This window comes from Epinephelus lanceolatus, chromosome 6, assembly GCF_041903045.1.
Source record: "Epinephelus lanceolatus isolate andai-2023 chromosome 6, ASM4190304v1, whole genome shotgun sequence".
Taxonomy (NCBI): domain Eukaryota; kingdom Metazoa; phylum Chordata; class Actinopteri; order Perciformes; family Serranidae; genus Epinephelus; species Epinephelus lanceolatus.
The window spans coordinates 28318967-28332372 of record NC_135739.1 but is presented as its reverse complement, the minus strand read 5'-3'; the positions used below and the strand labels follow the sequence as shown (position 1 = coordinate 28332372).

Here is a 13406-nt window from a genome sequence, read left to right as displayed (position 1 = left end):
ACTGCATACTGAACTTATTCTCTAACCCGTACACAGGGTTTTAAAGGATGGCAAGTTTCATCCTTTAAAACATTTAAGGCACATTTAGAATTTGTCACTCTTGGTGTTTTAATTCTCATATTATGACTAATGGTTATCATGACCCTTAATTTACCCATCAAGTCTGTTGTAGAGATTAGGGATGCATGAACTCAGCAAGAATGGCGTTGTCCTACAGCTTTCCAAAAACTTAAATTTAACCAAAACATGAAGCAGTTAGCCAACTGGAGCATCTCTTTGTTGTATAGAGGCAGGAAAATTAAACTGCATGATGTGTATTATGTCATTATCAGCCACAACTTTGCACTGCTGTAAGGAAAAACTGGCATATGTGCATAAATATATCAGCTGACAAGTTGACCAGGAAGTAAAACCGCTCTTCTGTGAAGCTCACAGCAACAGCTAAAGGGATTTCCAGGCAGCTACTTTCTGTGTTTGATTATGATCAGATTCAAAAACGTATCTGGGATACATTTCTGTCATTTGGAAAGCTGTATGTGATTTTTTGCAGGAATCCTGGTCTCCCAAATCTCTACAATGGATGAGTGGAATTTTATCATTCCCAAATAACAGACAAAAACATGAGGATAAGACCCAGGGTCCCAGAATTCTCTTAAAGGTCTAGTGTGCAGGATTTAGTCGGATCTAGCGGTGAGGTTGCAGAACTGAAACTTCTCCTTTGTGCCAAGTGTGTAGGAGAACTACAATGCAGACACAAAAAACCGAAAACATGAAAATGCAAATGGCTCTATCTCGAGCCATTGCCAGTGGTTTGTCAGCTCAGGCAGACTCTGTGGAAGAGGACTGTCTTCCTACATAGATAAAAACTGCTTATTCTAAGGTAACGAAAACACAGTTCTTATTTTAGGTGATAATAAACTGTTAAGAACATGGTAATGATTATTATATACCATTTCTGCTAATAGATGCCCCTAAATCCTACACACTGGACCTTTAAGGTTTTCCATGAAAGTTCTTCCACAGAATAGTGAGATAGAAAATAACAGTAAAATGTTGTATAATAGTAGGTAACCAATTTAGCCATACAGCATACAGTATGTTCCCAACTGTCATTCTCCTCATACTTAGCTCAGGTTTCATACATGTTATAAACAAGAACTGTAACATGAATCCAACAGGATCCCTCTCAGCCATCATGTAACACTACACCCAAAACATGTCCTGAGAGTGATGTGAATAGCACTGGGTTATGTTTCAAAAGGTCGTGACTATCTATCTATAAGCATAGCTTAACCAAGCTTTTTTTTTCTTTTTTGTGAAGCGACACGTGACAGCTGAAACTAGACAAGACAGAACTTAGTACATTGGGTGACATCACAGGATTGCAAACAACCAAGCAAACCAAACTAAATAAAGCAAATGTTAGATCTCTAGGGGCAAGGGCAGAGACCATGGGTCTCATAAGCACAGATAAGCAAAGGCCCCATTGCCTCTCCTTCACATAGGAGCAAGACACACTGAGTTTGTGGTGGTTTTGCCTTTTTTTTTTTTTGTTGCTTTGCATGTCTATGGAGTTGTTTTGTGTCTTTGTTGGCTCATTTTTTGTCTCTTTGCTGTTCCTTTGCATCTCTTTGTGGTCATTTTGAGTCTCTTCCTCATTAGTCTGTGTTAATTTGACTGACACCTTGCAGGTAAAGGCCAGGAGTATCCCCTGACACATTGGCCTGCACTTGGTAGGCTTGTTCAGTAATTCACCCATGTGCAAGGGGTGTGTGCATTAGTGAAGGAGCAGAGCAGACTGTTGTGTAAAGGAGCCAACAAAAAATCATTTTTTATGGCAGGGGTGGCTAATGATATCTCATCATCCATCCATTTTATGGTATTTTGTTTTCTCTTTATCTGCATTTTTTCATTTTTCCCATTTTACTAGTATTTTTGTTTATGCTACATGAGGCAGTGGTTACCCTCCTTTAGCCGCCACCAGGCCCAGGGAAGGAAGCTGGCTGTTGGGGGTCATATTTTGCCGCCCCTTCCCACATCCTTAACATGTGAAGAAATAACCTTTTTATTGCTTCATTTTTTTTACTTACGTATTTATTTTTCTAAGGACATAAGGCAACTCCAGCCAGAGAACAGGAAAATAGAATCTTTAGTATTATTTCGTACCATTGAGGATCGATTTGTTCCACAGAAATGCAGACTTGCTTCCTAGCTGCCAAATAGTAACACTTAGGCTGCACTTACCTGATAGAACTGTGGTTTAATGCTCCACTCTGCCTCTTTCAGGACACCTTCCAGGACTACCAAGAGATGTTTGTCCAGTTTGGCTACGTGGTGCTCTTTTCCTCAGCCTTCCCTCTGGCTGCCATGTGCGCTCTCATCAACAACATCATTGAGATCCGCAGTGATGCCTTTAAGCTCTGCACCGGTCTGCAGAGGCCCTTTGGAATCCGAGTGGAGAGCATCGGCCAGTGGCAGGTCAGAAATATAACCTGTGAGAGTTGACACGGGCTTGTGAGGTTTCTCTGTCGTGGTTGTTAATTGAATTCATTGTCATCCAAAGACAGGGACAATTAAAAGACTTAGACATAGAAATGCTGTCACATGTAACAAACACTCCATTTAGAAGTTGAATGATCATGCAATTATAACTGTGTAACAATCACATAAATAGATTTATTACCAATAATTGGCTGGAAGAACCGAACAGAACTGAACTGCGCTAAATGTGATTCAAATTCAGCGTTGAGAAACAACAAAGTTAAACCTTTTTTCTCTCCGTCACAGACTGCGATGGAAGCCATGGGCCTGATTGCCATCATAGTGAATTGTTACCTGATTGGTCAGTGCGGTCAGCTACAGCGTCTCTTCCCGTGGCTCAGCCCCGAGATGGCCATCATCTCCATCGTCATCCTCGAGGTACTGCAGCTTGCTCCTGTGGGTCTTACTGAAGTGCTTAGAGCAGTGCTTTTTCAAACTTTTTCTCAGGGCACCAGCATTTTGTGACCCAGCACAAAATGTATGGTAATCAGAAAATGTGCCAGGTATTTAGGCTGCAAATAAGTTTACTACTGTCTTTATTTTTCTACCTGCAAAGACTTTGGAGGGGAGAGTGGCAGAATATACGCTGCGACAGATGTTTACACAGAAACATGTTACTGTCTGATAATTATAGAACACACTGTAATCATGGAGAGACTCAGGAGATATAACAAAATAGTTTAGAGCACTACTAACAGAGATTGCATTGTGTCTATCTATACTCCAATGCCAATCTTTATGAAAAGCACGAACACATGAACTGAAGCTCTCTTCGCGTTTCTCCTCTTACTTGCAACATATTTAGATAGTGGTACTGTTAGCTCTGCACTCTGTGCTTGCCTATATTCGGAAAAAGGTAAACAGCCTGCAGCTCTGTCTTGGCCTGATAAAGAAGTCAGGCCTATCAGGAGGAGGATTTCACGGCCAAGATGATGTTGTGCAAGAATTAGTTCAAGTGAAATACCCTTAAAGAGTCTTCTGAAGCTTTGTGCCTTATATCTGATTGGGATTGTACTTTCAGTGAATTCTTTTTTTGTATCGTCCTTAACCTCGTCTTTCTGCCTGCCTGTGTGTCCGCAGCACTTTGCCATCCTCCTGAAGTACATCATCCATGTAGCCATCCCAGACATTCCTACGTGGGTCCGAGAGGAGATGGCTAAATTGGATTATCAGCGCAGGGAGGCCTTTAAGGTAAATTATGTGACAGCATAAGGAAATGTTGTTTGTCATGGAGAGGCTGCAAGTTCAGTAAGTACTCAGGGAGTTTGAGCAAGCCCTCAGAGGACTACCTCATTATGTGCAGAGTACTGTAATATAATAAAAAGCTATGGTAGTAGCAAAGCTTTCTGCTGCAACAAACTGTACTGCGACACTGCAGCTTTCTCTTTGGAGCTAAATTGCTTCTTTTAAACCCCGGGTGATATTTTAGTGGTGATACTTTTGAGAAACACAATTTGTAGAACATAGAAAATGGATTAGGCTGTAGTGGCCCCTGCAGTGCTAATGCAGGAGTCTTAGTAAGGGATTTGTTCAATGGGCAGCACTGCAGTATTGTAATGGTTAGCTGATTCTAGTAAATATATTGTGGGAATGTTTCTTTTTTCTCTGCAGAAGCATGAGCGACAGGCGCAGCAGCATTACCAGCAACTGCAGAGGAGGAAGAGGGAGGAGGAGGAGAGGCAGAGGCAGGTTGAGCACATGGCCCGCAGGGAGAGGGAGCGGGACGACAGCAAGGGTGACTCCTCTGGGGATCACCATCATGACAAAAGTCACAGCAGCAAATCACGCCCCGGGAGCGGAGGAGGAGGAGGGGGCAGCGGGTCAGACAAACCCAAGAGGCCCAGCTCTCTGTTGGCCAACAATAACGTGATGAAGCTCAAACAGATCATCCCGCTGCAGAGTAAGTTCTCCTCGAGTGGCGCCCGCTCCCCTCAGTCGCCCACTGGAAGTGAGCCGAAGCTGCCTGGGTTCCTGAGCTTCAAATTCCTCAAGTCACCTGAGAATAAGAAGGAAGGTGCTGCGGCTTCTGCGGCTGCCACCACAGCCACTAACGCCACAGCAGCAACATCATTATCATCTTCATCATCAGGTAGCAGCTCTCAGGAGCGTTCTCAGTCACCCAGCAAAGCCTTCAACCCTGGGAAACTGTTTAACTTTGGGAAATCTGAGGGGGGGACATGTGTGAACGGGGCTCCGCTGCCCAGACCGGGGGAAGGATCATCATCACAGACGTCAGATAGACAACCATCCAGGTCTGACTTGAACGGCGTTCCAGACGAGATCCCCTCGCCTGGAGGGGAAGGGTCAGAGAACGGACATGCAACAGACTTGGACCCGGCCGGCTCTAAAGTCTAGTAGCTCCTTAGACAAACAAACTTGTCGTTGGTTACATCTCAACTGAAGAAGTGATGTGTTTACTGTGAGGAGAGGCCTGACCTACCTTCTGTGCTATCGCAGGCTATGTGTGTAGAAGTACTTGAAGCAGAGAGAGAGGAGAAGATGAAACTAATGAGAGGTGACTGTTGTTTTGGTTTGCCTTTTTGCTGAGAGACAAAGAAACAGGCTTTATGAGAAAGACGTAAGCCCTCTTATCATGACCGAATAAAAACACACACACACGCACCCTCACACACAAACATACAAATCCTTCCTTGTCTGCAATACATAAAGAAATGCATGAGCTGCGTTTCTAATATTTTTAAGCCTTTAAAGCAGAGAGCTGTGTTTCTTGATTTCTTCTAGTCATAAATTGTAAGCATCTCGTTGGCCTCCCACTAGGACATAACAGCCTTATGTGGAGGGAAAAGATTAAAAAAACATATACAGTGGTATGAGAGGATCACAGATTGTACATCAAATAACTTCTGAGAGTGTTTTTAGCCGTCACAACACAAGTGATCATTAGATATTGTCTCATTTTTAACTGTGAGGAATTCTTGGGCCCTTCACTTTTATATTGAAGCGGGAAAAATGGAAAAGCAATATCAATCAGTGTTTTAATTACTCTTATCAATCATCACACAAACCCCTCCCTTAATAAGCATCCCTGATGCATCACCAGCTTTATTTTCAAAGCGGAGGTGATGTCTGAGCTTTGAACACTTCCTCCCATCCTGTGACAGTAGCAGACTTGTTCTAAAAGGAAGTAAAGAGCTTAGTAAGTCGAGCTGTCACGTACCAGTATTTTTCCCAAGGGAGCAAATGGAAGAGAGACAAGAAAAAGCAAAAAAAAAAAAAAAAGAGCAGAGGTAGTGGAAGGTGATTTTGAGAAAATGGAGCATGGGAGGCTGCTGTGTGCTGTTCTCTATCCAAGCCCGTAGAGCGCCGTGTAAACACAGATGGTGCTCCATTCCACACACTCTTACCAGACTTGGCAAACAAGCGTAGAGTTAAAGAAGAGACATTTGCACTAAACCCTTACGCCCTGCATAGAAACCTATCTCCCTCTGCAGGAGAGAGGACAGACACCAGCCTGCCTCATAACATTATGCAAAAGCTGGATTGTTTTCATTTCCTACTTTCACACGGTACATGCTATCTCCTCACCTGCCCCTGCTCTCAGCAACTATGGGATTTCCTAAATATCCAGATGAGTTTTTTTAACAATAGTTGCTCTTATTTCAATATCTCTCCATATCTTTTTTATACGCACCATTTGCTGCATTGCTTCACTGCAGCGCTCATGATGGGAATTTCCTTTTTTTAACCAAAGCGGTATTTTTCGGATTATACTGTTAATCCAAAATGTATGTACTGTATGTTCAGTTTATTATGTACAACAACACTGTTTAGGGTATACATTACGCTTCTCTTGTAAGCAAGCCCATCATCAACCATTACCAGGGTTTTAACTTCCGCCAGGTCTCCAGAGGGTGGCGCCAGAGTTCATTTGCATAGCAGAATATATTGTTGTCTGATTGATGCTTAACACCAGTGTCTGGTCACCAGTATAAAGCAGGGGCAGTGAAATTAGAGTGTGAGGATGCAGTTAAAAAGCTCTGTAAGAAAAATGTATTGTGGTGACATTAGGTAAGATGCACACTGAGAGACAGAAACATTAACTATGCATTTTCACATCAACACCTCTGGCAAGGATTTCGGCAATAACAGAGTTGTAGGAGACTTACCTGTATCACTATAAATCCAGACTAACTCCCTCACCCGCAGCACCCATCCTACTGCATTATCCCCAGCAAGACTCTATGCATCTCTTCTTTGTGTCCCCTCAATTTTCAATGTCAGCTCTCTCCTGTCTCGTATTTAATGTGAGGAATCTCCCCTGACTCACAATTAAAATAATAATAATCTCATCCATCTACGGTTCTGTGCTGACAGAATCTGTCTAGTCTAGAGGTGACGATGACATTGAGCTTCAAACTTTTTTTTTTTTTTCATATTTTGTCGCTCCATTCATGTGTCTGTAACAACTTCACACTAAGTATAGTCCACCTTTGAGTCACAAGTCTAAAGAAAACACAAAAACATATTTCCGCAGACAGGCAAAAAGGTCTCACTGACATTTAACGCAATAAGGGAAATAGACAGGACATCAGTTGGTGTGGTCGCAGTATCATCTTACTGTCAATCTACAGTCTGTTCTTTTTTATATTTGGACATCATTGTTCATCATAAATGTAAAATGAGAAGTGCAAGACTGAGAGAAATTTAATATCTTCATTGTCTTTGTGTGTCACAGGCTGGTCATTGTTAAAGAAACCCATGATAGAGATCAGGATAGTAAGCGTAGCTGAGCTCAGTCTCATCAAAACCTTTATTCTAGCAGCATTTGTACTTCAGGGATGAGTGACACCATGGCGCAATAGAGTCCTCATATTGTTGTTTCTAAGTTTGTATAGAAAACGAGAAGCCAGTTTCAAAGCTGATGGCTGAAGCGAGAAGGAAGAGATAAGGGCAACAGTTTAGGTCATGCCTCCATGTATGTAGTTCCTCCTTATTCAGGGAAACCTTACAACTTCATTTGATAGAAATAGATAACATTAACCAACGTATCACTTCTGTCATCCTTGCACTCTTAGGAGCAGCAAATTCTGCATATTGTTAATATGGAGGTCTTAAATAAGCATCGGTTGAAATAAACTAACAGATCTTGGTTATCACTGAGAGCTACATCATGCCAGAGACAGCACCGGGCCAAGCACAGACGTCCCTCTCGAAAGGACAGCAGCTCAGACAGCTGAGACCGATCAGCCGTCTGTAATTCACAATCAAAGCAACAAAAGCAGCAGCAGTTCATTAAAGGATTTGGGCTTATCTAGACAGTCTAATGTGAGCCCAGTAGGAAAGGACTTAAGTTAGTAAATGAACTGTCTTTTTGTGGATTTTAAGAGTGGATGTGTACAGGTGAGGTTCTCACCACAGCTACATTAAAAACCCGACCCTAACCTCAAGAGTTTAAGATAAGACATCTTCATGGAGGCCTCACTTACCGAACATCATATGCTCTTCCAATGTACCACTGTACAAAAAAGATCTTTTAAAGAGAAACACTGGGAAATGGGATTATTTATTTCTTTTAATTTATTTTGTCATATTTTTGTAAGACCTGAAAAACAGTTAATAAAACTATTTCAAATGCATTCCATGTGTTGTGACCAACTTGTTTCTGCAAAACCATCACTACAATTTTTTTTCTTCACTCATGAATTTTGGTATCAGTACTAGGCATCAGAATCTCCTTAAAGTTTGTGTGTTGGATTTAGGGGCATCTATTGGCAGAAATAGAATCTAATATTCATAACTATGTTTTCATTAGCTTATAATCACATGAAAATGAGAAGTGTTGTGTTTTCATTTGCTTAGAATGAGCCATTTATATCTACAGAGTGGGACCTCTTCCACTGAGTCCGCCATGTTGTTCTACAGTAGCTCAGAATGGCCAAACTGAACACTGACAGGGCCATTTGCATTTTTTTTTTAAATTTTATATACTTTATTAATCCCCTGAGGGGAAATTAGATTTTTTCACTCTATTGTCATGAACACACAGGTCCGAAATACACACAAATGCACAAGTGGAGACATGTCAGAGAGAGGGGGCTGCCATAGACAGGCGCCCTGTGCAGTTTGGGGGTTCAGTGCCTTGCTCAAGGACACCTCGGCAGTGCCCAGGAGGTGAACTGGCACCTCTCCAGCCACCAGTCCATGCTCCATATTTGGTCCGGACAGGACTTGAACTGGCGACCCTCCGGTTACCAACCCAAGTCCCTATGGACTGAGCTACTGCCGTCAGCCGTCACAATTCTCCTGCATGCTTTGCACTCAGAAGTTTCAGATTTGCATCCTCAGCACTAGATGCCACTAAATCCTACAAACTACACCTTTAACCCAAGGATGGATAATCGTCTATTAGAAGTACCACACGACAAAAACCCAGTTTCAATCCAGTTTTATTTCAGCAAAGCTATAAAGAACATATCTGATCTAACACACATGAGATGGGGCAAGGCTTAGGGTGTTGTAGAACAGTCTATCTGAGCAGAAGCATAATGTGGTTTTACACTTCAGAAACAGACAGTATTTACACCGTAGGTAGGAAGATGACTGACCACACTGTCAACCCACATTGCAGCATCGACTGAAAATAAACAACGACAGGAAGGACAGGAGGCTTCGACGTGACTGATTATATTAAATAAAATTAAAAAAAAACAAAAGCTATATTCAGTGTTGTACAGTATATGACACCAATACAAACTGAATCTCAGGAACAAGGCAGGATGGCAACTGCACTTTGCTGTGCATGCTTATTGTGCATTCTATGGCTGAAAATATAACACCCCTTTAACCCCCCTGTGTTCATCTAAACCAGCTCTCAGACAAAAACCATCCAGGGCTGTCACAAAGACAGGGCGAACAGTACAGCTGTCCCAGCCCCTGAGCTGGGGGAGCTAAAGGGTCCGAACCATGATGACAGGTTGTAAGGCCTCTAGGCTAATACCTTCCACAGTCACACAAGATAACACCACAACCCCCAAAACTCCTTAAGTTGTATTAATGGGCCAGGAATATGATACCCAGCCGCGAAAACATCAACATGCAAGGCAAGGTAACATCCACTGGGCACTGGGGCTCTTTTCTTTACTGTCCCAAGGGTCATTTTCTATCTCATCCATGGGCATGTATTATTTTACAAAAAAGGCAGACACAAAGATACTCCGTTGGATAAACTAATTCTGGTACTGGCAATTATTTACACACATCATAATGTATTCTTTTTTTTCCCTTTTCCAGACATTACAGATTTTTCTTCACTATCTGTGCTGTTACCTTTTTGTGCACCTGAAAATCCAACGTTTCAATTTACAACTCCATATTTAGGCTCCCTTTTCCTTCTCTTTTTCTTTTACATCCTTTGATGAAAGAGCAGCTAAAACTCATCCTTATGGGCCTCGATTAGCCAGAAGGTGGTGCTAGATGTAAAAAATATTTCTCAGAAACACCAACACGACATTAATCCTACGAGCACAAGTCCCAGAATAGAATGAAGATATGCATATTCACCATAAACACACATCTACGGGGGATTCTGGAAGAGTTGCTTCTACGTTGTGCTGTTCTTCACAGTGCAGTCTTGGTTATGTTGATTCAAACAGTGGAGAAATGTCGCAATGCCCCCATGTGGTTGCAGAGTGGGCAGTGAAACTGAGAGGGTGGGCACTGTGGCTGGCAGGAAGCTCATTGCCATACATAAACAATAAAAGTTATAATAAAGTTAAAACGGTAACAAAAACATATCTTTGCACATATCAGGACTGACTCTCCAGGTGACAGAAGAAGGCTACACAAGTCATGTACCAGTTTATGAGACTGTTTGTGAGGGTAGTGTCTGACTTTATCTGTCAAGTCCCTCTCCAATTTTTAATCTACTGACACTCTTTCAACTTCTCATTCACCACACACATACAGTACAATACACAGGGTTGCTCACCTACACAGGGAGTAGCCAGTATAAATAAGAAAAACCAGTACAGTGCTGCAGAGATGACATGTTTTTGTAAGCCAACCTGGAAGTTAGCACCGCCCTTGTTCCCTCAACAAAAAACAATTGTTTTTTTTCCCACTGGATTTTGCATTGATGCAATTTAAAGCTCTGTGATGAATAAAAGTTTATGATACTTAGTTTTGTCCAGCAATCTTAACAAATTAATACCACTTTTATGATTTTTTAAGCCTAAATGCAATCATCAGAAATAAAAAAAGTTAACATAAGCCTTTAAGTGAGCTACACCACTGTTGCATGACTTCAACATCACCACCACCCTGGGGCTTTAAAAGCCGTGTCTGGCGTGATGATGTTCTGTACTCTCATTTAGCCACTTGTTAGCAACCACCTTTGGAAGACACTTAAAAGCTACAAAATTCACAAGTGGGGTATTTACTTACATATTTCACAATACGTGAAAATCCCTTAAGCTTGGCATTTAATCAAAACCTCATTCCAAAAACACATTGAATTTAAGACGAGGGAACCAGAAGGGCAAAAAATGCTAACTCATTTCTGGGTTTTAGAAGTCATTCCTGCAACACTCTGCATCATGAAGTTCCCTCTCGGACAACCGCTCTGTCCTGTGACGGACAGTGACTTTGACATGTTTTCTGGTTACATAAGTTTCACGCACACAATCTTTACACCATAAATGGCTGCTTTGTTGACAGGAATTTCCCTAATTCTCAATGGATGACTCTTAATTTCATACAAGGACAGACATCCTGTTAGACTATCCTTTGGTTTTGTTAAGTTTAAACTGGCTACACCCTGTATATGAAAGCACACACACAGTCATTCATTTATACACTTTCTCTCTCTCACTCATCCTCTCTCCCTCTCACACTGGCACGCGCGCACACACGCACACACACACACACACACACACACACACAGAGTCATACACACACACTTATGAGTCCTCGTTCATCTCTTGGCTATCTGTCCTGGCGATCTTCCTTGGGGGTGCCGGACTGTCACCCTCACCTTGTTCCTGTTCCCTTTTCTTTGCTGCATTCTGTGTGACAGAGGATTTAACAGCAGTCAGTAACATCACACAATTTCTAAATGATAATAACAATAATAATAATAATAATCCAGCAACCAAAGACCAGACACAATGGGGCTCATGATTAACTTAGACCTAACAAAGACACAGAATGGCATTAAGTCAGGCCAGATTAATGAAATCAACTCCAAAGAACTGCACATGCTCACCTTTTTGTCCCACTGCTGATGGAGGTAACGCAGAAGGATGTTGGTTTTCTCTGTTACAATAACTGTAGAGCAAACACAGTCAGCATATTACTGAAAAAATATGTTTAAAGCTGATCAATTTAGAGTACGGTCTCCCTATAATGATGCCAGTTTACCCTTAGTTACCAATCTTTAGTTAAGACATATCTGTGATCCACTATAATAACAGCCTCTGGTACTACGGCCTTACTGTTAATTTATGATTTTAGCTTTTAAATGTTTCTCCCATAGTTTTCATTTCGCTGTGAGGTTGGTACTTACTCTGTTCAGATGGGTATTCTCGTGTTGGAAGGTACACAGAGGGCCTTCGATTCTGCAAAAACAGGATAGAAAGAGGTTTCACATTTGTAGCTGTGCATTCCGCTTATGCATTTTGTGTGTTTAATTTGATTAAGGAACAATCACAACATTTATGACAGCCTCTATGTGATTTGTCTGAGGAAATACTTTAGATGAATGTTAGACATATATTACTAAGGAATAATAATGACAGCCTACAGACATAAATATTAACATAGGCTACTTACAGATGCTTTACAAACGGAGTCTGCATGAAACCTGCTGAAGTTGCTCTTATTGTAGACAGGAAGTCCTTTTAAGAAATCGGCCTGCGGGGAGAGGGTGAGGGGATGATTATACCCTACAGCTCTGGTTCAGTGAATGTCTTTACCTGTATCTTGCATTTAATTAGACCCTTAACACTGCGAGCCTCAAGTCATCAGTCAATCTGCCCTCCATTGATAATCTAATTTCAGCAAACAGACTTCTTCACCTGTGGCATTTCGTAACAGCCCATATTATTGATTTACATCAGTGTCGGTGAAAAGAGTCTTCTAATACAGATGTTAGGTGGGCGGAGGGTGGCGAAGAGCACAGATGAAGAGTCCTTGAAAATGACTGTAGATAGAGGATATCAGTCAGTGCTGGGCGTTCCCTCATCTTTAGAAACCCATGCACGCTAACAGGCCTGCTGCTCTCCCTGCAACGTCCCCGGTAACCTCTCAACTGGAGGTGATGATATCAGATACGGTGTACAGCAAGTGGTTTCAAATTAACAAGTCAGAGCACAAATCGATGCCGGCTTGGCCTCGGTGAATGAATGCCAACACGAGAAGCAGGTGTGGCTAACAGCTATCTGTTACTCACAGTCAGTTAGCTCGGTGTTACCGTATGCCCTCTGTTAAGTGTTGTGCAGCTTGAGCTAACGCTACGAGCATGGCGTATGTGGAATAAGTACCTTCTCCATGATGATGGTGGTTTCCAACGTCGAAACGCCGACTCGTGGACTCGGCTTGGTGTCTGTTGTGCTGGTCGTGATGGCAGGCAGTGTGAGTATGTTACGGTTAGCCGCGCTAGCTTACAGACGAACGTTAGTTAACCGACACGGCTGTCCTATCGGGTCCTCTTGGCAAAGAAAACAACGGCCTTCACACACTGGTTGTTGTTTCCATCCTATATCCCAGTGTCCATGAAGAAATGATACAACTCACAGTGAAAACAAACCAATATGTCATTGCATGATTTAGCAAAGCTAGTTGCACAGGACTTCTTCAGCTAGCATGATGGCTGGATGGTAGCGATGCTTCCTTGGCCACGCCCCGAG

The 13406-nt window shown here is 42.1% G+C and overlaps 2 protein-coding genes across 4 annotated transcripts in view; one reads left to right on the top strand and one right to left on the bottom strand.

The window, feature by feature from the left end:
- ano8b (anoctamin 8b) overlaps positions 1-8138 on the top strand; it is a 53733-nt gene extending 45595 nt beyond the window's left edge. For all 3 annotated transcript variants that reach the window (XM_033621579.2, XM_033621580.2, XM_033621581.2), the window contains 4 exons: positions 2287-2478; positions 2788-2919; positions 3622-3732; positions 4153-8138. In XM_033621579.2, the coding sequence (XP_033477470.1) occupies positions 2287-2478; positions 2788-2919; positions 3622-3732; positions 4153-4896 (1179 nt within the window). In that variant the 3' untranslated portion in view covers positions 4897-8138. The remainder of the gene's footprint in view (positions 1-2286; positions 2479-2787; positions 2920-3621; positions 3733-4152) is intronic.
- A 794-nt stretch (positions 8139-8932) lies between these two features.
- LOC117254483 (DET1- and DDB1-associated protein 1) lies at positions 8933-13406 on the bottom strand. The gene is made up of 5 exons (XM_033622826.2): positions 13041-13406; positions 12331-12411; positions 12065-12116; positions 11765-11826; positions 8933-11564 (listed from the first exon to the last, which is right to left on the bottom strand). Exons 1-5 carry the CDS (start codon positions 13047-13049, stop codon positions 11460-11462), a joined length of 309 nt encoding a protein of 102 aa, XP_033478717.1. The 5' UTR covers positions 13050-13406; the 3' UTR covers positions 8933-11459.

Coding starts and splice junctions, on each gene's coding strand:
- LOC117254483 (XM_033622826.2), bottom strand. Junction 12,117..12,330: donor ACTCCGTTTGTAAAGCATCT/GTAAGTAGCCTA, acceptor CTGTTTTTGCAG/AATCGAAGGCCCTCTGTGTA. Junction 11,827..12,064: donor AGAATACCCATCTGAACAGA/GTAAGTACCAAC, acceptor TTTGCTCTACAG/TTATTGTAACAGAGAAAACC.